The sequence below is a fragment of the Montipora foliosa genome, chromosome 2, assembly GCF_036669935.1.
Source record: "Montipora foliosa isolate CH-2021 chromosome 2, ASM3666993v2, whole genome shotgun sequence".
Classification (NCBI taxonomy): Eukaryota; Metazoa; Cnidaria; class Anthozoa; order Scleractinia; family Acroporidae; genus Montipora; species Montipora foliosa.
In genome coordinates, this window is record NC_090870.1 from 63,842,220 (window position 1) to 63,865,430 (window position 23,211).

Sequence of the window (23,211 nt, forward strand, 5' to 3'; positions counted from 1 at the left end):
GAAACGTCAGCTTTTAGAATCTCTGTACGGTGGTCAATTTACATTATCAACTCCGTTGATAAACCAAATTTTTGTATACTACTTCCCCACCGACGCAGCACCACAGTTTCTTTAGAAACTACTCCTTCATTCATTTGTGTTCGATTGACCCTATTCCAGAAGAAGAATACGTGAACGATGATTGTTAACGGTATGTTTGTCGTTTTGAAGCAACAAGGATAATAAAGATATGTTTAAAGTAGCATTTTAGCAGATGTTTAAGAATTTTAAAGTGATTCTCCGTCAAAACGAAGGATTTCTAACTTCTATTCCATGTATTTCTATTCCGGAATATGGTCAATTGAACGGCTTCCAATCCATTTGTCCCTTTTGTTCCGTTATGTACAAAGAAACAACCATTTCAAAAAGTTAATACTTTAAAGTATACAGAAAGCATAGTTGTGAGCATAGCGTAGTACATATTTTTCAATTTGACGAATTTAAGTGAACAACGTAAGCTGAAAATTCCCTCGCTCAAATTTACATTCGTGCCCGGACTGAAAATAGCAATATTGATTCCAATAATAACATTAGATGACAGCAATAAAACAGGGCACTACAAACTACATGAAACAAATGCTCACTTTTGCTATCGTCCAAAATGAGTCTAAATTGAGACTAAATTGGACAGACAGCGAACATGACCTGCGGCAGGAGCACCTGACTTTGAGCGAACAACTCCAATAGTGTTTTCACATGACGTCACGGCGGCCATGTTGGTGTCCCTAAACAAAGGAACGGCGGCCATGTTGGTGTTCCCCGGGGAATACAGTTCTACTATCATGCAAACGTTTTTTTTTTTTTATTTCGGTGGAAAAACAAGGTTACTGACTCTATGAAAGTCTGTGATTAGTCATCGGGCGCCTTCGGGAGTCTTATTCGCGGGAAAATCAATCTAAAAATAAATCGATTTATGAAAACGCAGTACGCGTGACAGGAATACATATAGGGCTGTTGTTCACTCCTAGTCATGGCCTCTTGCCCTTCGTTATACTCAATATCACCTGAACTACAATCTTGGACAAAACTCGTTGGGAAAATGTCACATCACTATAAAATGTTCATTCCCTAATTTCTCCGTGTGATGAGAGATTAATTTGTCCCTACTTTCCCTTCCCCCTCCTCCTAATCCAATGTTGGTTAAGAAACGGCCAACGGCTTGCACAGTATTTTGTAACACATAACTAACGTTAGAATGGGGGAGAAGGGGTACCAATAGTCTTTACTGGTGAGTGCAAATCCCCAAAATTTATTTCCAAGATTGTAGGTAATTAAAACAATACGCATGCAAATGTCACTGAAATACAAAAAGCGAAAAAGATGATATTTCGTTTTCCTTGACACTTGACACTCGACTTTCTTTCTCACACGACCCCGTACTGTTCAGCGAAACCATGGCTTCACTGTTGATCACATATCCAAGACTTTGGCCGCGCATTAAAGGGAATTCTGATCACCGTCCTTTTGATCTGATTCATGTAACTTAGTTCCATTCTTTTTCTTCCTTTCCTGTTTTAAGTACCGCAAAACAAGTTGTCGAATAACCTCTCGTCTCTTGAAAGAAAACAACCAAACAAATAAGTTAAACAGTGGTGACAGAATGACCAAAAAAAGCACATTTTAGAGGTAATTAATTTTCATTTTATTCGGCCTTCCGTAGCACGTTCGTAGACAATCTTGTTGTTTTAACATTGAGAAAATACATCGACAAAAGCTCTACTAATTTTACAACGTGCAAAACCCCGGGAGTTAATTGTCCTGTATGCTCTCTTTCCGATCATGGTAAAGAGGTCATGGGTTCGAATCCCGTTGAGCTACGGGAATTTTTCAGATACCTATGCGATACAATTGCTTAAATTGTCCAGCTACGCGCGAGGATCACTTCTCCCTTCCATCGCAAAGAATACTGTTCCTGTTCTAAATAATTCGCATTTATTCCAGAAATGCGCTATTTTGCCTCAACAACTAATAGAAACTTCAGCGTGGGTTGACCCAATAGGCCAGATCACTAAGCCTACGGGTGCTTCTCTTGACTTGTTTTAAGCTCCGCTCAGGGTCGTGTATCCAGTGTATCCCTCGATAAAATGATGAGTTAAATTATTGCAACAGTAACTTCAGTTGTTTACCTTTCCCTCACTTGTCTTGATGGTCTTCTGTCGGTGCATCGTTCTCTGAATCTACAGAAGATCACCACGGAGGTAACAAATAAATAATGACTTTGTGGAACTCGTAACCCTTTAATTAAACACACATTCAAATCATAAGAGAACGAGATGATCGCTGAAAAGACAATGCTTCTAATGCCATATTCCCAGCCTTACAGATGTGTTCTCTAATGGGATTGGGGAAGTGGTGAGAGCACTCGCCTCCCGCCGATCGGTCAGGTTTTTGGTTCTCTTGGTTTGCTGGTTTTTCTCGAGGTACTCCGGTTTTTCCCTTTCCTCAAAAATCAACCTACGATTTGATATGAGTACATTTGAGTTGATTTGACTTTTGTGTACAGCGTCCACAATTAAGCCCTGGCCAAACTTTGCTCGATCCAAGCAATGTTGGATGGTTTTTTTCCACAACTACAACATTTACATCCAACAATGTTGCATGTGAGATCCAACTGCAACAGCGTTAAATACAGTTGACACTTACTTTTATTATTATTATTATTATTATTATTATTATTATTATTATTATTATTATTATTATTATTATTATTATTATTATTATTATTATTATGCCTACACCACAGGAGCATACAATAGGTACAAACATAATGCAAGGCTCGCCAAAAACATTTCCCTGGAGAAAGCAGGCTTCCCTTCAAGGCTCCGAAGACAAAAACTGACACAAATCCTTATTCTATTCATAGTATTCATTGAGCTGAGCTGCGCCATTGATAATTTAATTCCTAAAAGATTTCAAGGGAGGTTGATAGGTTTGGTTCGTTTCGCTATAGCCTCGAGGCCATGTTTTTATCTCAAGCTGAATTTATTTTGCATGAAAATTGGGATGTTTGTATGTATGCTGAAAACACTAAAGGGACAGTGGAGGTAGCCTGGCCGATGGGAAAGGGCTTCCAGTGCCCGGGTTATCCTGGTACAAATTATTTTTGGAGTGTCATGTTTATAGCAAGCGCTTTATAGGCCTAGCCCGGCCTAACCAACCTCTCCCTCAGGACGGTCGTTAGTTTAGTATTACTGTTTTATTTAAGTCGTATTGATTCGTTCACTGACCTTGAACAGCCCAGGAAAGCAGGCTGATGCAAGATGCTTGACACCCCAACACACAGGAAGGAATACGTATAAAACACTGATCGGAGGAGGAAGAACCCCTCTTTTGTGAATCCAGTGAAGCCACATCTTTGCCCTAACGCACTTCCACGAAGTGTCTAATTTTTCCTGTGATTCAATGAGAAAGGGAATATATAAGAGACCAAAATTAAGTCATTAACGATGCCAAAGAGGCATAAGCATCTTGAATTTAAGTTTAGGTCAAAGTTCTCCCTAATGATTTCGGTTCTTAACCTTCGCGTTAGTGTCCTTATTTGAAAAACGTAGGGCACTTCCCAGCATCCTGCAGACGAGTGGTGCATTCCTTAACCATAAGCAATCACGCTGACCCGGCTTTCCGCCTTTAGAAAGGGTTCATTCGTATCGCAGGAGGGGTCGCCTACTTCGAATACGCTTCCCACCATCCAAATAATGAAAGCGGGACAGAAGAAGACCAGTTTTTTTTAACGAAGGATGTTTCCGATACGGTCCTCACGGGATTCAAAACCAGAATAAAAAGGCCATTTTCGAAATATCAAATATTCAGCTGGATAGTGAGGCAGTGAGGACAAAAACAATAAAAATACGTTGGAATGAATGTGAAAAATATTTGCATATCATCCACTTTCTTGTGTCTTTCTCCTCTAAACCTCACTTTCAAGCTGAATTTGAATACATCGAAAAAGGCCCATTCGACCTCCTTATGACAACAACTGAACAGAACAGAAATCCTGTCACATTGGTAAAAGCCACTTCGCCATACCTAACTGCTGGAAGCCTACAGCATTGAGTATTCCCACTAGGCCACTTTCGACATACTAAAATTCGGCTTGAAAGAGAGGTTTAGAGAACAAAGACAAAGGAAAGTGGATGATATGCTAATATCTTTCACATGCATTGTTTCTATTGTTTTTGTCCTCTCTGCCTCACTATCAAGCTGAAAAATGACCTATTGTTCCCTATCCTATTATTAAACCCTCCCAGCAATTGCAAAAGGACGTAACTTCAGGGAACAGACGAGAACCAGTGTTTTACTGTTGGTCATGCACTCGGCAATATTGGCAAGGTTGTATTTGTCAGATCAAAAAGAGGTGCAAGGTTTAATAAAACAGTTATAGGATTTAAGTTCCCCTACAGTTATGGAAACTTAAAGGGGCTAGGTCACGCTATTTTAGATAAATTTGTTTAATTTTGTTAATTATGAGGTCTAAACGTCAAATTGGCAGAGCAAGAGTCTTTCATTTGCAAAATCACGGCCACATAACAACTGAGAATTATTTTCCAGCTGTGTAAATGACATTTTGATATAGACTGATATCAATTTGAAAAAAGTTGGGCCGACGTTTTTCAAATTTACCCAAATTCAATCCATTTCAATCCTCTCCACATTTGTCCATCCATGTCCCTTCTTGGCTTCCATGTGTATTGTTAGAGTTCTTCTATAGTTTTGAACAGTTATTTTGATATTTTAGTTAATTCTATGACCATTCGATCAGTGCTGAAATTGCCTAAAATTGCGTGACCTAGCCCCTTTAAATCCAAAATCTTTTAACTGTTCGAGCATCACTTGCAATACTGACACTTAGATTTATTGACTGAGACTGAGACTTATTTTTCGATGTTGATTCGGAAAAAATCCGAGTGCTTCTTCGCAAGAGTCGAACATGCCACATTCCGATTATTGGTTCGGATGCTCTAGCACTGAGTTATAGGTGAGTACCGCGTCTGTTGAAATCGAGCAAATCGTTCTAAAACTAATCGCACTCGGATGAAGAGAACAGTGGTATCAAAGTCCTCGCGTACCACTACAAAAAAAGCACTAAGGCAATTTCATGCAACAATGTTCGATCCATGGGCGCGAACTCGGTCTGCGTTTTTCTACACCAAATGCAACACTTTTGGACGGTAACTGCAAACACTTTGCCAAGGGTTTGGTTACGACTTACCGATATCCTAGTGTAAGATTCGTTCAGAATGGCAATCAACATATTAAGGGCCACAAGAACTGCTGCGATGTTGAACGCACCAAATATTATTACGCCCGCACTGGTCAAGATCTCAAAGCCCTTCTCTGGAACATGAAAGTAGTCTCTTTCAACTTCACCGAACAAAGCCCAGAATGTCACCGACATACTTTCTCCAAGGCTAAAAAAATGAACATGTGATTTTAAAACGATGGAAGTTATCAGTCAATTGATTCTTAAAGCGGTCACCAGTCACACGCGTCTCTCAACCACTTGAGACCAAATTTGGGTGGACGTCAATAAATTCGCTTGGCGGCAGTCGAACATTTCATTGACGACCTCCCAAATTTAGTTCCGAAACAGGAAAAAACATGTCGTTGAGGGGCGAGTACGACTGGTAACTACTGTAACATTATGTAAAGATCTAATTTAATCTGGTCATGACGACCACAGTATCTGGAGAAAAATCCGCAGAGCCTGAAGGACTAAAACCAGTAATTTACCAAGGCTTCTCTTTCATGTCATAAAGGAATTACTATCACTGAAAAATGGGCATTGAACTCGCTTTGATGACTGCTGCGGAAGGTGTGTACGTTGAAAGGATTTTTCGCATGGAACATAACTCTTTATTCCAGCCCGTTAGAAATCCTCCACCTCTTCTTTACACAAATTCAAATATTCTACAGCAATCTAATAATGTAAATGTAAACGACAGATTCCAATGTTCTATCTGGAACTGGTCACCTCATTTGATACGTTATCTTTGGCATGAATTGACCAGATGACAGTCACTCAGTCTGTCTCCAAACTTGCCTTTTCTCTTTATAGTTTAATGTAATGAATAATACTTACTTGCCAACACGATGCTCGCTTGTTGCGTTTTCAACGTGCGATGAAAAGTAGCTTCTTCCCGCTAAGTACTGTGTGTGCAGCTTGGTGAAGCTCACAGCGAACGCCAAGAAAATGAAAAAGAAATACAAAGCGAACTTTCCCACATCATACATCATTTCTACGAAGGCGCCTAACAGTGGGCCAATGCTAGAACTGGCTTGCACGAATGACAGGTTGTTGAAAAAGGCCAGCAGTATCCCAACAGCAAGAACACCTTCAGAGACTAACATGACGTCATGCAATTCATGATTTGAGTAATGCTCCGGTGCATGGGGGCCGTCTCTAGTCATCACTGCCCAAGCTGACCACCAAATGATGTAATGACTGACAAAGAATACAACCGTTGCTAATGCCATGCAGTTTGGAACATATGAAAAGAAACGCTTTCTTCCAAGTTGGAGCCAGTCTTTAATGACGTCCACTAATAGTCCAATGATGAACGATAAAACCAACCAGTCTGCAGAGAGGAATCGGCAATTTTCACGATGGCGTCATTTTACTACAACTACCAAAATTTGTTTTTTTTTCTTTTCTTATTTAATTTTTCTATTCCCAGTGGGGTAAAAAATAACAATAGCTCTAATTAGCATAAGCTGAGCAAAACCTGAAGGATTCTGGTACCTGTATTCAAATGGCGTCATCATGCAAATGTCCTACTGAGAACATTTTGACTTTTAAGTGAGCACTTCTGAAAATTATTATTATTATTATTATTATTATTATTATTATTGTTATTATTATTGTTGTTGTTGTTATTGTTATTATTATTATTATTATTATTATTATTATTGTTATTGTTATAAAACATGCTCTTTCTAAGTGAAAATGATCAACACAGTTAAAGTGCTACTACCATCAAAAAAACAATTGTTCTTTTTCTTTGGATCTCAAAACTATGTTAACTAAACACTAAGGCCCAGTTAAAACGTCGAACTTTCCATGTATTCAAATGTAAAGAACCCAATTTATTCAATAAGGTACATGAAAAGATCGACGTTTGAATCAATTAAGTCCGACCCATCTAATTTGAGTTGACCCAAGAATTAAGTTCGAGTTGTCTACATGGGAAAATCGACTGTGGTGCGACTTCGATTCAAACGTCGAACTTCCGATGTGCCTAATAAAATGCATGCATTTGTATAATTTATTTTTGCTTCCCACAATTCCCTTCTCTCACGAAAGCATTGTACATCGTGATTAGAGATAAGTTCGACAAATGAATCAACCCTGTGAACTTTACTATTTGGGTCGACCCGAATAGGGATTTAAGCTAGGTATATGAAAAGTTCGATGTTTGAACTGGCCTAAGTGACCCAAGTTTTAAGTTCGGATTTTAATCAAAGGTATCCTGTGGTAAGCTCGAGGAGTAAGTAAGATACTGCGTCAGGGAGGTATATAGCGAATTATCAAGCCTATAGAGTGGTTACAAATGCAGTGTAATGCATTATATTGAACGTCTTTCATTGGTAGCTGAATTAGAGCATTCTTAACGACCATTTAACGAATGCATGAATGCGCCTGCCGAACTTGAAACGATAAGAAATTGATTACAAATTTTCCATTGTTTACGCCTGAGAGCCTGATTCGCCAATCATCCCGATAGCTCTCCACGAGCTAAAAAAACACCTGTTTATTTTAACTGGAATTTTCTTATCTATTGTTCCGCCATTACTAACTTTAAAATCTTGAGAGAGCTAGGTCGAGGAGAAAATGACGTCAAAGACTCATTAGTTTAAGAATCCAATGCATGTGTATGCTGCTGAATTAAATCATAATTTATTGATTACCGGAAATAAATTTTAGTTAATCGACACCTCTTGTTTGAGCTTTGTCCTATGTCCAGTGATTTTCACGTGCAACCTCATGTGAGCTGAACTTACGATCTCTTCATCGTTTTTTTTTTTTTTTTGGCAAATCACATGGCAACACACTTTCAAAATATGATTATCACAGGGGCACTTTAAGCTGGTTGTCCTTTTTTTACTTTACTCACAGTGGATTGTATGTACTCATGCACTTTTTGAACATTCGAAACCACCTTTTCAGGCGCGGTCATTGATGTAGAAGGAGTTCCTTTTCAAGTAATGTCAAAAGTGTCGCAAAGAATACCTAAGTGCGGCTCTTCTTCCCTTCGCTTGGAGCAAGAGAGTATAGGAGAGAGAAAAACAAGAAGAGAGACCCTGGGAATGGAGAGCAAAGGAGTTATAAAGGTATCGAGTGCTCTGAAGTCTCTTAAGACTCTAAATAGGTCAAAATACTGCCTATCCCACTTATCATAATTATAAAAAATCACACTAAATGCTTTTAATTTTTATCAAGGTTAACGGTTATTTTTTGGTCAATTTCACGCTTTACAGTTAACATTTTTCGACGTTTCACGCCTCATGCCTAACCCCATTGAGACCTCAGTTGAAGGTTGATGGAAAATTGAGGAACTATTCTGGCAAAGATGAAAGAATATAACGATTGCAACAGAAGAACAAGTATAACTAGAATAATAGCATGGGTAACAAATTACTCCCTATTATAATTAATTTTGGCACCAAATTCCATCGTTAATTGGTAATTTCACATGTGAAATTACAATGTTGCCATGGCAACTTTTCCTTCAGTGCCAAAATGGTGTCCAGCTTCGAAAAGTAAGGAGTAATTTGTCACCCATGATATTAACAACTAATCAAATGGTATACTCGTGAAATTAGCGAATAATTTCACTTGCGTTTTGTCCAAAGTTAAATTATTTTCCTTATCATTCGATGTATTTTTCCATCCTTTCATTGACCGAGAGCCCACCACGTGACCTGCAAATAACTGCCTATAAATAAGTGTTTTACTGCAAATAATATTCTGCTCATGCGCAACTTTTCCTTCAGTGCCAAAATGGTGTCCAGCTTCGAAAAGTAAGGAGTAATTTGTCACCCATGATATTAACAACTAATCAAATGGTATACTCGTCAAATTAGCGAATAATTTCACTTGCGTTTTGTCTAAAGTTAAATTATTTTCCTTATCATTCGATGTATTTTTCCATCCTTTTCATTGACCGAGAGCCCACCACGTGACCTGCAAATAACTGCCTATAAATAAGTGTTTTACTGCAAATAATATTCTGCTCATGCGCTCTTGTAAGAAAATGGCAGATCGGTTCCCCGAGCTGTCAGAGAATGATTTGGCATGTTTAGTGAGTCAAACGAACAGTGAGAATACTAAGAAAGGAACAAAAGTTGCACTTAACGTATTTCGAGAGTATCTCAAGGAAAGAAAGGTAGACGAAGAGTCACTTGTGTCATCGACGCGAAGGACAAGTTGGCTAATGCAAGTGTACTGAGGAGATTTTATGGGTGAAGTCAGAAAAAACAATGGCGAATTTTACACCAAAGCTTCATTTGTCTGTAGACGCCTGGAAAACTGTGAAATTCTTCAGCTTTGTTGATGCCTACATTTTGTTATTGAACGTTTGACTGTAAGTACAATTTGAAGTCTTCAAATATAGTTATGCTGAGAAGCAAACCAATTGATTTCTGCCATTACTCGACTCCTACAAGGCAGCGCGCGCTTACGGCTTCCCGAAAACAAAAACAAAAAAAACCCGATGATCGAATGATAAAACAATCATTGAACTCGGTCATCGCAAAATATCGTGATTTTTCAGTGCCTCGCAGATCAGTTATTTGCCTCAGCCTGCGGCTTCGGCAGATGACTGATCTGCTCGTCACTGACAAATCGCGATATTTTGCTAAACCTCGCCTAATAATTGTGCATTGCCTAAAGGCTCGGGTAATTATTTGATTTTGGACAAAACGCGCGTGAAATCATTCTTTAATTTCACTCGTCACCATTTGATTACTCATACATATTAGGCAAACTAGGGCCACCCTTGGAGAAAAGACCTTTTGTGGTTTCGCACTTGTAGGGACTCTCTTAAAATTTGCCCAGGACTTCAATTTTTTAGTTATCGTTCCCCCCATTGCCGAGCAACTCATGAAACTTCTTACATTCATGCGGGGGATCCTAAGATGCCTCTTGGGATTTCGGTCCACAATGTAGGTAGGCCTCTTGGCCGAAACACTACTGAGGTAAACTGAAATAAAGACTAATAGCGAAAAAAAAGCGACTCTCCTTTCTACTTACCATTAAAGGCGTAGTGGCTGTAAACACTTGCCCACGATGTTATAATGAGTAAGAAGAGAAATAATTGGTAAAGTCCGCAATATATCAGAAATTTTACGCAAGGAGCGTGGAACATCTTGGCAATTTTATGATTGGGACAACAGAGTTCAAAAACGAGCCAAATTAAGAACAAAACTGGAAACAAAACGGATGCCACTAGTATCAACAGAACTTGATTCCAAGTACTCCTCTCCAGGAAAGAGACTCCCTTGTAAACTTCTGCATCCAACAACAACTGACAGTAAGGGTGGCTGACAAACTTTGCAAGGAAAATAAAAAAGCTGTGTTAATACCTACTCACTGAATCGTGAAGGCTTCTACGTGAGCTCTTCAGATTACAATCCAAGACAAAACTGTTGAGACACTTGTTACTTCGTTCTTCATATCTAAACAATCATGTCCATAACTTCTTGTTACGCATCCCCCTCTTAACCCACCCTAACCTTAGCACGCCCCCCCCCCCCCCCCCCTTCATCAACACCCGACAATGTTTTGGGATAGCTCGGTATTTCCTCTTCTCCATAAACAACATTGTCTTGGTTGAGGAAGAAGCATGGGGTATTGTTTGGCCTTTGTCTTATTTACTGTCCAAACGAGCGAAAATTGAGAAAAGGGGCTTATTAAACGATTTTTGTCCAGGATTGTTGCTTTTAGACACTGACCGGTTTCGACTTACTGAATTCCTCGATAACTCGAAAGGCTAACTGAGCGATAATCTAGGGAGAGGGGAGGGATTAACCCTCACCCCCTTTTACCGGTGAGGGGGGGTAGGTCGTTGAGACTTACATAGAAGTTAACCATAGAGGCAGTATTCAAGGACAACATTGAAACCTTAAAAAAAATGTAATCAGATGTCATTGTTAATGCAGCAATCTTCCAAAGGTGTATTTGAAATTTCACGAACTACAGTAAAATAAGCAAACCAACCTTATCACTTTTGGTTGCTATGGCAAACTCTAGCATATTAAATTGACCTTTCAAGTCATCTTCTACGTTTGTTTCCATAATGCACTGTATCTCTTCCATGGAGCGGCATTCATTTAACAACGCCACAACAAATTCGTTACAATTATCTCTCAGCTCTTCGTATTCTTTACTGAACTGGTATTCTTGCTTTCCCATCTCACGTAGCGTTTGATTCATGGCGCATGCGCGACGGACAGGGTCGTCACCAAAGTCGACGTTTTGAAGAAAAGATGCTGCAATATACACAGGACTGGCCAAACCAAGGTATGAGTGCAAGAAGTGCAAAGCGGAAGCCAGCTTCCCAGTTACCATTCCGTTGGATCCGTTGCAATGAGACTTGCTCGGTTCGCTGATGGTGAATCCACTATTTAACAAAAGCTTGACGATTTCAAAATTCTGTAACGACGCGGCCAGGATTAACGGGGTAACATGTTCTTCGTTGAGACTTTTTGACGAAGCTTGAGGTGTTTGGTTGTGATACCCGAGCAGCATTTCCACGATTTCTGCGTTACTGTCGCGTACGGCGTGCAGCAAAGCTACCTCTAAGTCGGCTCCGTTATATAATAGATCATTGATGACATCATTACGTACGGATTCCTCCGTTATTTCTCCTGCTAATTGTAATAACGTTTTACCAGAACTGCTAACTTGGTTAAGGTCTTCTGTAGAGGAAGACGAGATTAAAATTTTGAACTTTTCTAAATCTTGTTCCTTTATCGCATCGCGGAGTTCTCGTTCACGCTTCTTATTTAGAGGACTAACATCCTCGCCCCCAATCGTCTGCAGCAGAATACTTGTTGCTTCCATTAGGCTGGGTTACCTGTGGTATAAAAAGTTGGCACTTAAAAATAGCAAACATACGTGCAAGGAATAAGTCCAGGGGAAGGTCATTTTACTCCTAGGAGAAGGTCTGGAGCAATGGACCTTATTCGCTTTTGTTTTCTTAATTCAGATCATATGACGATACTCAGGAGATTTGGTCCTTTGTTTTGTTCATTAAAAAGAACATGAACTCTTTTTAATGAACAAAACAAAGGATCAAATCTTCTGAGTGTCATCACATGATCTGCATTGGGTAAACACAATGTACAAGGGAATGAGGTCTATTGAGGCAAGTCAATGGTCAAATTTACATCTTAACCTATCTTAGCCCTTCCGATTGGATTGATGTGGACCTGTACCTTTTTCGTAACCAAAAACCCTCACCCTTCAAAATTGCCCCACTGGCACCAAACCTTCCTACTACAACAACGACAAGTTTATTACCCTTTTTCCCAACAGAACAAATTACAATGAAGAAAATTAAATTATAAAAAGATTAATGGTTTCCTTAATAAATGTGAAAGCTAACGAAAGTAGGAAGCCAAATTTAAGTAAAAAAGACTAATTTGAAAGGCAGGTCGGACACACAAGTAGTACAACACACACAATAAACACAACTACAATACAATCGGCTACCTCAACTATCTACCTATCTATCTAAAACAATAAGTTAAACTTAGTCCTTAATGCAGCAAATAAACCATAAAGAAAGAAGGCACATTCTCACATTCAAAGAGAAAAATTATTTAGTAATGAAAACAGTACGGCGAAGCTTAAACACAAAATAAAATAATCTTTCAATTACATGGCAAAAATAAAATCAGTATTTAATATTTACTTAGCAGATGATCTTTAACATTTTCTTTAAATCTTATTAAAGAAACATGATTTCTCGAAATAAGATGCTTGAATGGTTGTCATGGAAATGTGACGTCACAACTTTACCACTCTCTGCCAACAAATAATATTTGTGCTATTGGCAGTAGAACGGAGCTGAAGAAAATATAGAGAATTATAAGTTAACTGCTGTATGCTGACGTTATTGTCACGGGAAACATTCAAATTGGTTAATCAGCTTCCATCTGTATCGTACGCTTGAGACCCTTTCCCATATCTTTCTATTTTTAGAACTGCTATATTTTGACGTATGTGACGTATGTGACTGAGAACATACGTGAAGTGGTTCATATACGTCACATACGTATGTGACGTAATAAATAGCTGACCATAGATCTCTTATGATTATGATTAGCTATTGTGAAAACACCCACTTAAGCCCCCCTGCGAGATGCTTCTAAAAATAGAAAGATACGGGAAAGGTTTGAATGAAAGGGCTAATATGGAAGATGTAGGCTCCCAGTAATGGGCTTCTATTAGTTTTCAACGGCTATGTAACTTCGTCGTATTGGTATCAGAATTAATCGTATTTACTCAATCGAAAGATCGTGGTTTTCTGAGATAAAAACAAATGATAAGAACAATTTCATACCGATTTTCATTTCGAGTCCTTTAGCTTTTTACAACTCGGAATTTCACTTCCGGTAGGGTACAAAACCGCCCTAGAAAGGAGACTGGGGATAGCAGAACTGTGACGTCAAAACAAGAACGCGGGAAATCTTAGGACTAGAAATTTCGTTATTTTGTCTAATTTCATTATAACAACCAAATACAACGCATCTCAGAAGCAATTTCAGCAACTTTTGAATCTAGAAAAAAAGGAAAATTTGGGCCCTAGAAAATTTTCATTCGTGTTTTGACGTCACAGTTCTGCTATCCCGTGATTTTGAATCCCATCGGGATTGAAAATTCCGAGTTTTAAGGACGTTCGCGTCCATTGCTACTGCGCATATTTTCTCACATGTCACGCACACGTCATGCATCGCAGACCACGAAGGTAAACAGACATGGCATCGAGCCAGTGTTTGATCTTCCCTCGGGCAAAGGATCGCTTGTGGCATCATGGGATACCTGTGGTCCCAGGTCTTCTCGGAAATAGGGACATTACGATCTACGACGGCGACGTCAACCAAAACATCACCTCAAAATATAACTTTGCACTATCATAAGTTTCTCGCGGTTAGGCCATCTCGTTCGCGTCGTACAATGTGGGCGAATTATCCTAAAAATAAATTGGTACGAGCGGTTTCAGAGTAAAATATAGAATGAAAGATTTGCATTTGTGCGCTCGCGTTGTCGTCAAAACCTCAAATTTGGTGATTTCACGTCGTTGTTGTGCAAAGTTCCACAAGAATATTTGCTAAAATGCGTGCCACACGTGCAGCAAGATTACTTTTCCTCTTTTAACCAATGAGATTGTGGTTTCGTGGCGTTCTCGTTGACGACCGCGTCGTAGATCATTAAGTCCTTCATGTCACGCAATGACGTGACAGTGCGAATGGACAATCGCTTTGAGGTTTTACTCTCTTGAATGCTAGGTGACCTCCATTTTTCTTTCCGTAAATCACTTCCTTTCCTGATTTTGTCCATTTTAACAAAAAACCAAAAAATCTGTAAGTGAGGAGTTACAAATATTTTGCCTTTTTTGCTCTCGTGCGACCGAAGTTTTCTTTCTTAGACTAATACGCATAGTTTTGCAAGGTCTATTTCACGTCAGAAAAAGACATCAGCTGCAAAAGTTTATTTAGTTATGTTGAATTGAGTACGTTTACTTGATATAAATTTCACCAATATAGCTTTTTTTTAAATTGATGACAGTTGTAAGCTAAGATCGTCTTAAAATAACACAAGCTTCTAAAAATGCAACTTATCTCGAAAACGAGCACGGTTACCCCCGTATTTTTATTTATTTCATTTTTTTTTTTTTTTTTGGCCTTTTTGGCAAAAGTAGATCATTACCTTTCTGCGTGGCAAGTTTTAAAAAAATCTGTACGTGGGAGCATTTTGAGCGCGAACGTCCTCAAAAGGTAAGAAGAGGACACGGAAGAAAACCATAATGTTTCCATCGAGTAAATTGTTTTCGCTTCGCACGGATTTGCAAGTTAGTTGCGCATAATTTAATAGAGAGATTTGAATGGTTATCTTATGTGTGTTCTGTGTACCGTCAAGGCCAAAACTACAAGCAAAAGCATGAAACAAAAAGACTTGTCGAGTTTCATAACCATCTCTATACATTAACTATCATCTATTTAGTCGTCCGGAATCTAAATATATTGTGCCTTGACGGTCTACCAATTTAACTAGCATTAAAGAGATTAGAACTATTCAGAGACATTGGTTTTGCTCATTAAATAGGCGGTTTTGGAGCGTTTGCATTGCCGATGCCTCAGTTGGTCAGTAAGGAAGTTATAATTAATATCTACGGCGAAGTCACTTTAAAAGATAGCTTTGCACCGACTATAGTAAGTCTTTCGCAATGATTCCACCTTGTTCACAATGTGCTTGAGATATCCTAAAACTACAGTGATAAGAGCGGTTTCAAAATAAAAATTTAGAATGAAAGATTAGCATGCTCACGCTGTCGTCAAAACCTGAAATTTGGTAGGAGTACCCAACGGATCCGCTCCTCAAAATATCCGCTCCTCAGGCTAAGAATTTGCTGGCTGGTTACTAAATAATGGAGGAGAAACTCTACCTGGCAATTGTGCCGAAACGTTTTTCTTGCTGTGGTCGACCCTTTAAATACCGAAGCTGGCTAGAAAAAAAAAATTCACTTCCCTTCTGGCTTCCTGCGGCTTTTGAAATTGTGCTCTGGTTAATTTTGGCTGGAGAAGTAAAATGACACCTAGTCAGGAAAGTTCAAAGAACATAGCGCTGGCTGTGAGTGATAACTAAGGTGCACCGCAGGCTAGTGCAAAGTCGAGGGCGTGTATAAAATTGTTACTAAATTGATAGAAATTTGAAAGTGAAAAAAGGCGTGTACAAAATGTTAACTGAATGCGTCAGTCATTAAAACGCTGTCAGCAAACAATGCAATTTCTTTTTTAAACATCCCTGTCTTTTGTTATGGTGTCAATGTTGGGATTTAGACAGACAACTCATTCCATCTCAGAAGTGGCGGTTATCGTCGCGGTCGTTGTTTTGTGCCTCTAGTTTGGGTGATGCAACTAAATTTTTACGGGTTTTGGACAATTTTTGCTGCATCCAAACTCTGCTGATTTCTAGGTAAGTAATCTTTTCATCTATGTCCTTGCTTTTATCTGAATGTCTCAGTTTTGCAGGTTTTGATAAGTTTCTTTATGGACCGTCTCAACTGTCTTTTGTATTTTGTGAACCATCTTTAGTGCATCCTTCAGTCAGCAGCGGGCAGGGTCACTGTTCCAGTAGCCTGGTTAAGAGATCATCATAAAAGTATGTCCAGCCGGTAAGAACGCCTTTTGATTTTATCATGTTGATCATGTTGATCTCGACAATGGCATGCACCTTCATTAAACCATGACTGTTCAGAAACACTTTTGTTTGACTGTAGCACATAAGGTCTTTTCCTTTCAGTCATTTCGTTTCGACAAAATGCCAGCAGCAAATAGAATGGTAAACGAAGTAATATGTGTAGTTCCATATTCGCGAAAATATAGCCCTCGCGTTCGTGTCTTGATTTCCAGAAATATCGGCTTCTCTAAGAAAATCGAAGCGAACCGTTCTCGCAGCTAAAACCACCCCAAATAGATGCGGTTAGTCTTGTTACTTATCCGCTATAGACGATCAGTTAGAATGGAAAATAATAATAAAAAAAAAAGAATGTTTACCTAATCAGAGCGATTTTTCTTCTGAAGTGTTTTGCTGGCATCATTCTGGACAACCATTCTGACATAATTAAGGCGTGTCTTTCGATTGACCTCAGATGTTTTTGTTTGTTTGGTGTATTGGTTTAACAGATACATCTAGGCACACTTCGGGATTAGAACTGCCTAAGTATCAAAGCCTTTTGAACCCTTGTTTTCTCTCGCTTGCCTTTTCTTTTACAAGGAGCCTGTTCACATGCTAATCGTCAATCTCTGGCACAACACCCTTGAAAACGTGTTATTTAACGAGGATCAAGTGTTACATGGATGTTTGTTATTTGATATTTGTATGTTATATTATATCTACAGAATATTTGTATGCTATTCTTAGTTTGCGAAATGAAGTCTAACTCGGACAAATTGGAACGAGCCATAACTGAAAGAACCATACAAGTACTTTTTGCGTTACTATTGCAAAAGCAGATTTTCTGGTCCTGAAGAGGCAAAATTCATGTTCTATTTCCAGTATTTCCCAGCAGTCAAGAATTTGCGAGAAGTTCCTTTTATACCCAAAGGGAGCAAACGAGTTCATAAGGCCAAACGAATGTCTTAGTCTTCGATAATACTACTATGTTGTTGCTGGATGGACAGAGTTAGATGTCGGTGCGAGTACAGTAATCAATACGCACAAATGGCAACGGAAAGGAACGGCCGGCAGCCGGATAGTTTTTATACGTTATATAACAAAATTTGTTCCGGAAGAGAAAATATTAAAAGGTACTACTGACAAAATGTGGCCCAGGTCAAGACTGGAAAAATAGACTATTAAAGGCTGTGTTTTCACTAGTGTGTAATATTTACTAGCTGAAAATTCTTTCTAGCGTGAAATTTGCTTTCACTGTGAAGTTGAACCTGGAATATAGTCCGCTTCTCCCCTCAAGATAGCCGTTGCAGGTTTCAAAACTGGTCGGGGATGAACCGTGTTGAACGATTTCTCTTGAATTCATTCTCGCTATATTTATGCAGAAGAGACGAAGTTACTTCCAGGGAATGCACCTTAGGTCTGTTCAGAAAAGGAGGAGGCAATGAAATGTTGCTGATCATGTTGCCGACGGGCAAACACAATTTATTGCCATATTTTTAAAGCGTGAGAACACACCAGCTTATCCCATCGGTTCCTGGTTGAGGAACTGGGAAATGTAACAAAAAAAGGAATTGTATTTTGAAATAAGTGGAGAGCCGGATCGTAAGCTTGTTTGCGCGGCTCTTTGATTGACAGATTTTGACAGGTAACTGTCACTATGCTCAACTCGTTTGGGTTCGCTATTCAGTAGGACCAAATTATCATTTCATGAGGTAGTATGCGTGAATTTCCGGTTATAAAGGAAACATTTTTTTTGTCTGGAGAAAACAGCTTGCACTTTTCACTCGTTAAACATAAGACAATGTGTCTTGACTGTATTCCCCGACTCTTGTTTCGGCTTTTTGTGGTCAAAGTTGTCCCAGGAGTGCCCCCCTTCCCCCGGGGTTTCACCCTGTCCAAGTGATAGTGTTCGTAACCAGCAAGACAACGATGTATTTCAATAGGTTACCCAGCTCAAACAAGCAGTTGCTAATTTTATTTTATTTATAATGAAAAATTACTGTCACGGCCTTAAGTTAATTTTCAAGAACATTTTGTTTATCGATTAAAATAAATATCGGTAAGGACACGTAAAAAAGCAATGCTTAAACTAAAAATGCTCTTACATCAGAAGGCAAATCCTGCCAACCAGGAACAAAACCACAGAAAATAAATATGCCTGTCATGACCTCTCACTGCGAAAAAAAGCGGCATTAAATCCCATTTACTCTGTCTAACATAGAACCATCTACTTTCCTCTTCTCGACGTATCTGGGAAGATCGAAAGAGACTCTGCCCGCAGGGTATGACGTCCATGACTATTATGTTCGTGTTTTATTACACATTTTTTACATTTTATCGCAAAAAATATTAAATTTTATTCGGCAGACAAATATGTCAATTGCACCTAAGCACGAACGAAATGAAATTGTCCAGAGCTTACAAATGTAAAGGTAGCAAAGACAGATGGATAACACTATCAAGTCAAAACCTCGACCATCGATAAAGGATTTTGTCTCCAGACAAAGCATTTTTGGGCCTTTAAATATTCTCCAAGGAACCCTTGAGGTTTGGTCAAGAAAATCGTTCACATCAGAAATGGCCCTTCCTGTTAACAGTTTTTTTGTTGCAAAACAAACAAAATTTTGTGTAGTGCGAGCAGAGCCAGTGACTCCAATTTTCATTAAAAATATTAAATTTATGCCTTAAAACTGAAAAGCGTTACTGTAGACACTTACATTTCAAACACAGCTCATTAATAATGAGAAATTAATCTGTTATCATAGAATTCTTATTTTGCAGTACGGAATCCTTGCTCGTTTCCTGTTTGAAGAGCTCCATCCAGCACGGTTACCTTTACCTTGCAGAAGTTAGAGGGTTTTTTGTATTTTTGGACATTAACAGTATTATCTACATGTATTTGGTAATGACAGTTTTCTTAATTTTACAACTGTTTGTGGAACGCCCTATTCAAATACTTTACCGGGGTCTCAAGGTTGGAGTGGAAAAAACGCTTTTGCTGAAATTGACTTTGCAGGTTTAGCAAAGCTTTTGCGGTGATTGCCAGTTATGGCTTTTGCTGTGAACAGTTGTCTTTTATCCTGTAAAGCTTTCGCAGCAAGTGCTTCCCGGTTATGTAAGATGTGTGGAGTCGGACTTAAAAAAGGACTTTTGCTGAAATTGTCTTTACAGTTTTAGCAAAGCTTTTGCGGTGATTGCCAGTTATTGCTTTTGCTGTGAACAGTTGTCTTTTATCCTGTAAAGCTTTCGCAGCGATTGCTTCCTGGTTATGTGAGATTTAAGTGGCGGAGTTGGACTTAAAAAAGGACTTTTGCTGAAATTGTCTTTACAGGTTTAGCAAAGCTTTTACGGTGATTGCCAGTTATGGCTTTTGCTGTGAACAGTTGTCTTTTATCCTGTAAAGCTTTCGCAGCGATTGCTTCCCGGTTATGTAAGATTTAAGTGGTGGAGTTGGACTTAAAAAAGGACTTTTGCTGAAATTGTCTTTACAGGTTTAGCAAAGCTTTTACGGTGATTGCCAGTTATGGCTTTTGCTGTGAACAGTTGTCTTTTATCCTGTAAAGCTTTCGCAGCGATTACTTCCCGGTTATGTAAGATTTAAGTGGTGGAGTTGGACTTAAAAAAGGACTTTTGCTGAAATTGTCTTTACAGGTTTAGCAAGGCTTTTACGGTGATTGCCAGTTATGGCTTTTGCTGTGAACAGTTGTCTTTTATCCTGTAAAGCTTTCGCAGCAATTGCTTCCCGGTTATGTAAGATTTAAGTGGTAGAGTTGGACTTAAAAAAGGACTTTTGCTGAAATTGTCTTTACAGGTTTAGCAAAGCTTTTACGGTGATTGCCAGTCATTGCTTTTGCTGTGAACAGTTGTCTTTTATCCTGTAAAGCTTTCGCAGCGATTGCTTCCCGGTTATGTAAGATTTAAGTGGTGGAGTTGGACTTAAAAAAGGACTTTTGCTGAAATTGTCTTTACAGGTTTAGCAAAGCTTTTACGGTGATTGCCAGTTATGGCTTTTGCTGTGAACAGTTGTCTTTTATCCTGTAAAGCTTTCGCAGCAATTGCTTCCCGGTTATGTAAGATGTGTCGAGTTGGACTTAAAAAAGGACTTTTGCTGAAATTGTCTTTACAGGTTTAGCAAAGCTTTTACGGTGATTGCCAGTTATGGCTTTTGCTGTGAACAGTTGTCTTTTATCCTGTAAAGCTTTCGCAGCAATTGCTTCCCGGTTATGTAAGATTTAAGTGGTAGAGTTGGACTTAAAAAAGGACTTTTGCTGAAATTGTCTTTACAGGTTTAGCAAAGCTTTTATGGTGATTGCCAGTTATGGCTTTTGCTGTGAACAGTTGTCTTTTATCGTGTAAAGCTTTCGCAGCAATTGCTTCCCGGTTATGTAAGATGTGTGGAGTTGGACTTAAAAAAGGACTTTTGCTGAAATTGTCTTTACAGGTTTAGCAAAGCTTTTGCGGTGATTGCCAGCTATGGCTTTTGCCGTGAACAGTTGTCTTTTATCCTGTAAATCTTTCGCAGCGATTGCTTCCCGGTTATGTAAGATTTTACGTGGTGGAGTTGGACTTAAAAAAGGACTTTTGCTGAAATTGTCTTTACAGGTTTAGCAAAGCTTTTGCGGTGATTGCCAGTTATTGCTTTTGCTGTGAACAGTTGTCTTTTATCCTGTAAAGCTTTCGCAGCGATTGCCCTTCGGTTATGTAAGATTTAAGTGTGGGGTTGGACATAAAAAAGGAGTTTTTGTCTTTACAGGTTTAGCAAAGCTTTTGCGGTGATTGCCAGTTATTGCTTTTGCTGTGAACAGTTGTCTTTTATCCTGTAAAGCTTTCGCAGCGATTGCCCTTCGGTTATGTAAGATTTAAGTGTGGGGTTGGACATAAAAAAGGAGTTTTTGTATTTACAGGTTTAGCAAAGCTTTTGCGGTGATTGCCAGTTATTGCTTTTGCTGTGAACAGTTGTCTTTTATCCTGTAAAGCTTTCGCAGCGATTGCCCTTCGGTTATGTAAGATTTAAGTGTGGGGTTGGACATAAAAAAGGAGCTTTTGTCTTTACAGGTTTAGCAAAGCTTTTGCGGTGATTGCTGTGAACAGTTCTCTTTTATCTTTTGAAGCCTTTGCAGCGATTGTGACTTTTGAGCGATTACGGCCTAGAGTTTGGCTGCATAGATAGTAAAGCCAAGTTGGCGAGTACTAATTATGCAGTTATAATAATGTGGTAATCTACGATTGTATTTTTAGATATGAAAAGCGATAACAAAGGCTACATGGATCCTCATCTGAATATGAAGAGGAGTCGGTATGCAGAAAAGGAAAGTGACAGGTATCCCGGCGATTGACCGTAAAGTTCTTTTTTCTATAGGGTGTGCTTTCCCGGGAAATGATATCTACAGCACACCATAAATATTTTTCATCGTCAAGGATTCGTAGACCATGATCATGACTTCCCGGCATTTGCTTTCTGCTGCACCGCATAACTATTTTTCATCATTATCTGTAGACTGTGCTTTCCTCACATGTGATATCTTCAGCACCGCATAATTGTTTCTGGTCGCTAGGAGAGACTCTGCCTTCTCGCAATTAGGTTCCGTCTGCATCGCAGAACTGTTATTCACCGTAGAGGATAGACTGTGCCCTCTTGTTATTTCATTTGGTCAGCATTCCAAAACTGTTCATTATCGTCAATGATAGCCTTCCCGGCATTTGATTTTTTCTGCACCGCATAATTGGTTTTCATCATTGAGTAAAGACTGTACCTTTTCCCTATTTGATTTCTTCTGCACCGAATATTGGTTTTTCATCACTCAAGTGTAAACTGTGATTTCGCACGATTTCATTTCTTATGCACCGCATAATTCTTCATCTTCAAGGAAAGACTGTGACATCTGTGACATTCTTGGCATTTGAGTCCGTAAGCACCGCATAGTTGTTCTTAGTTCATCATGAACGATAGCCTGTGTCTTTCTAACATTTGTTTCCATCTGCATCACTTATGGTTCTTCATCATAAAGGATAGACGTTCCGTGCTTTTTCGGTATTTGATTTCCTATACACCAAATTTTATTTATATATTATAATGAATAGACTTTGCGTTCTTGGCGTGGAGTTTCTATAGCTACTGGAAGGGTGTGTCTTCGAGGTATCTGATTGGCGCTGGATAGACAATGCTTTTGTTCTATTTCATTTCTGTATCGGCTTAAATAATATCATTGTTTTGGATACTGGAATGCGCCTTGCGGTCACTTGATTTTGTCTGTACTGGATAGTGAGTTGTGCACAATGTTCATCGAAATTTTCGTTGCTTTCTAGTTCAGTTCAGAATTATGAGCTTTTGGAGGGGAGGTGGGACAAAAGAAGAGTAAGTACGCGTTAAACGTTTGGCGAATGTGCTCTCCAGACATTCTCTTGATAAATCCAATCTCGTTACCAGTTTTTGGAACCCTGGAAATGTGGTTGTTTGTGGGTCATGGTGTCAGTCTTAAGTTCGCCTTCAAATCAAGTAAACCAACTCTAAATTTATTTTTTCCGATCTCACAACTTTGCTCCTATTTGGATTGAAGTAAAGACGATTTATATTTTCCACAGACCAGTAAGAGAGTAGAAATGTTATTTTTATCCCGCGTTAATGTACACCGAAGTCATAAGCAAAGAAAATGGCTCAAACACCACCAAGCTTTCGTTGAGTTATTTTTTTTGTATCATTTGGATAAAATGGCTCAATTTATTTTCCTGGCTGGCTAAATGTTGGTTATTTTTTTGGCTGGCAAAAAAGGGGA

The 23,211-nt window shown here is 38.9% G+C and overlaps 1 protein-coding gene across 3 annotated transcripts in view; it reads right to left on the bottom strand.

The window, feature by feature from the left end:
* Positions 1-21: 21 nt before the first annotated feature.
* LOC137991066 (transient receptor potential-gamma protein-like) overlaps positions 22-23,211 on the bottom strand; it is a 27,956-nt gene continuing 4,766 nt past the window's right edge. For all 3 annotated transcript variants that reach the window (XM_068836193.1, XM_068836192.1, XM_068836194.1), the window contains 7 exons: positions 11,255-12,113; positions 10,289-10,586; positions 6,119-6,614; positions 5,249-5,447; positions 3,267-3,431; positions 2,166-2,216; positions 22-1,593 (listed from right to left, as the gene is read on the bottom strand). In XM_068836193.1, the coding sequence (XP_068692294.1) occupies positions 1,477-1,593; positions 2,166-2,216; positions 3,267-3,431; positions 5,249-5,447; positions 6,119-6,614; positions 10,289-10,586; positions 11,255-12,100 (2,172 nt within the window). In that variant the 5' untranslated portion in view covers positions 12,101-12,113 and the 3' untranslated portion in view covers positions 22-1,476. The remainder of the gene's footprint in view (positions 1,594-2,165; positions 2,217-3,266; positions 3,432-5,248; positions 5,448-6,118; positions 6,615-10,288; positions 10,587-11,254; positions 12,114-23,211) is intronic.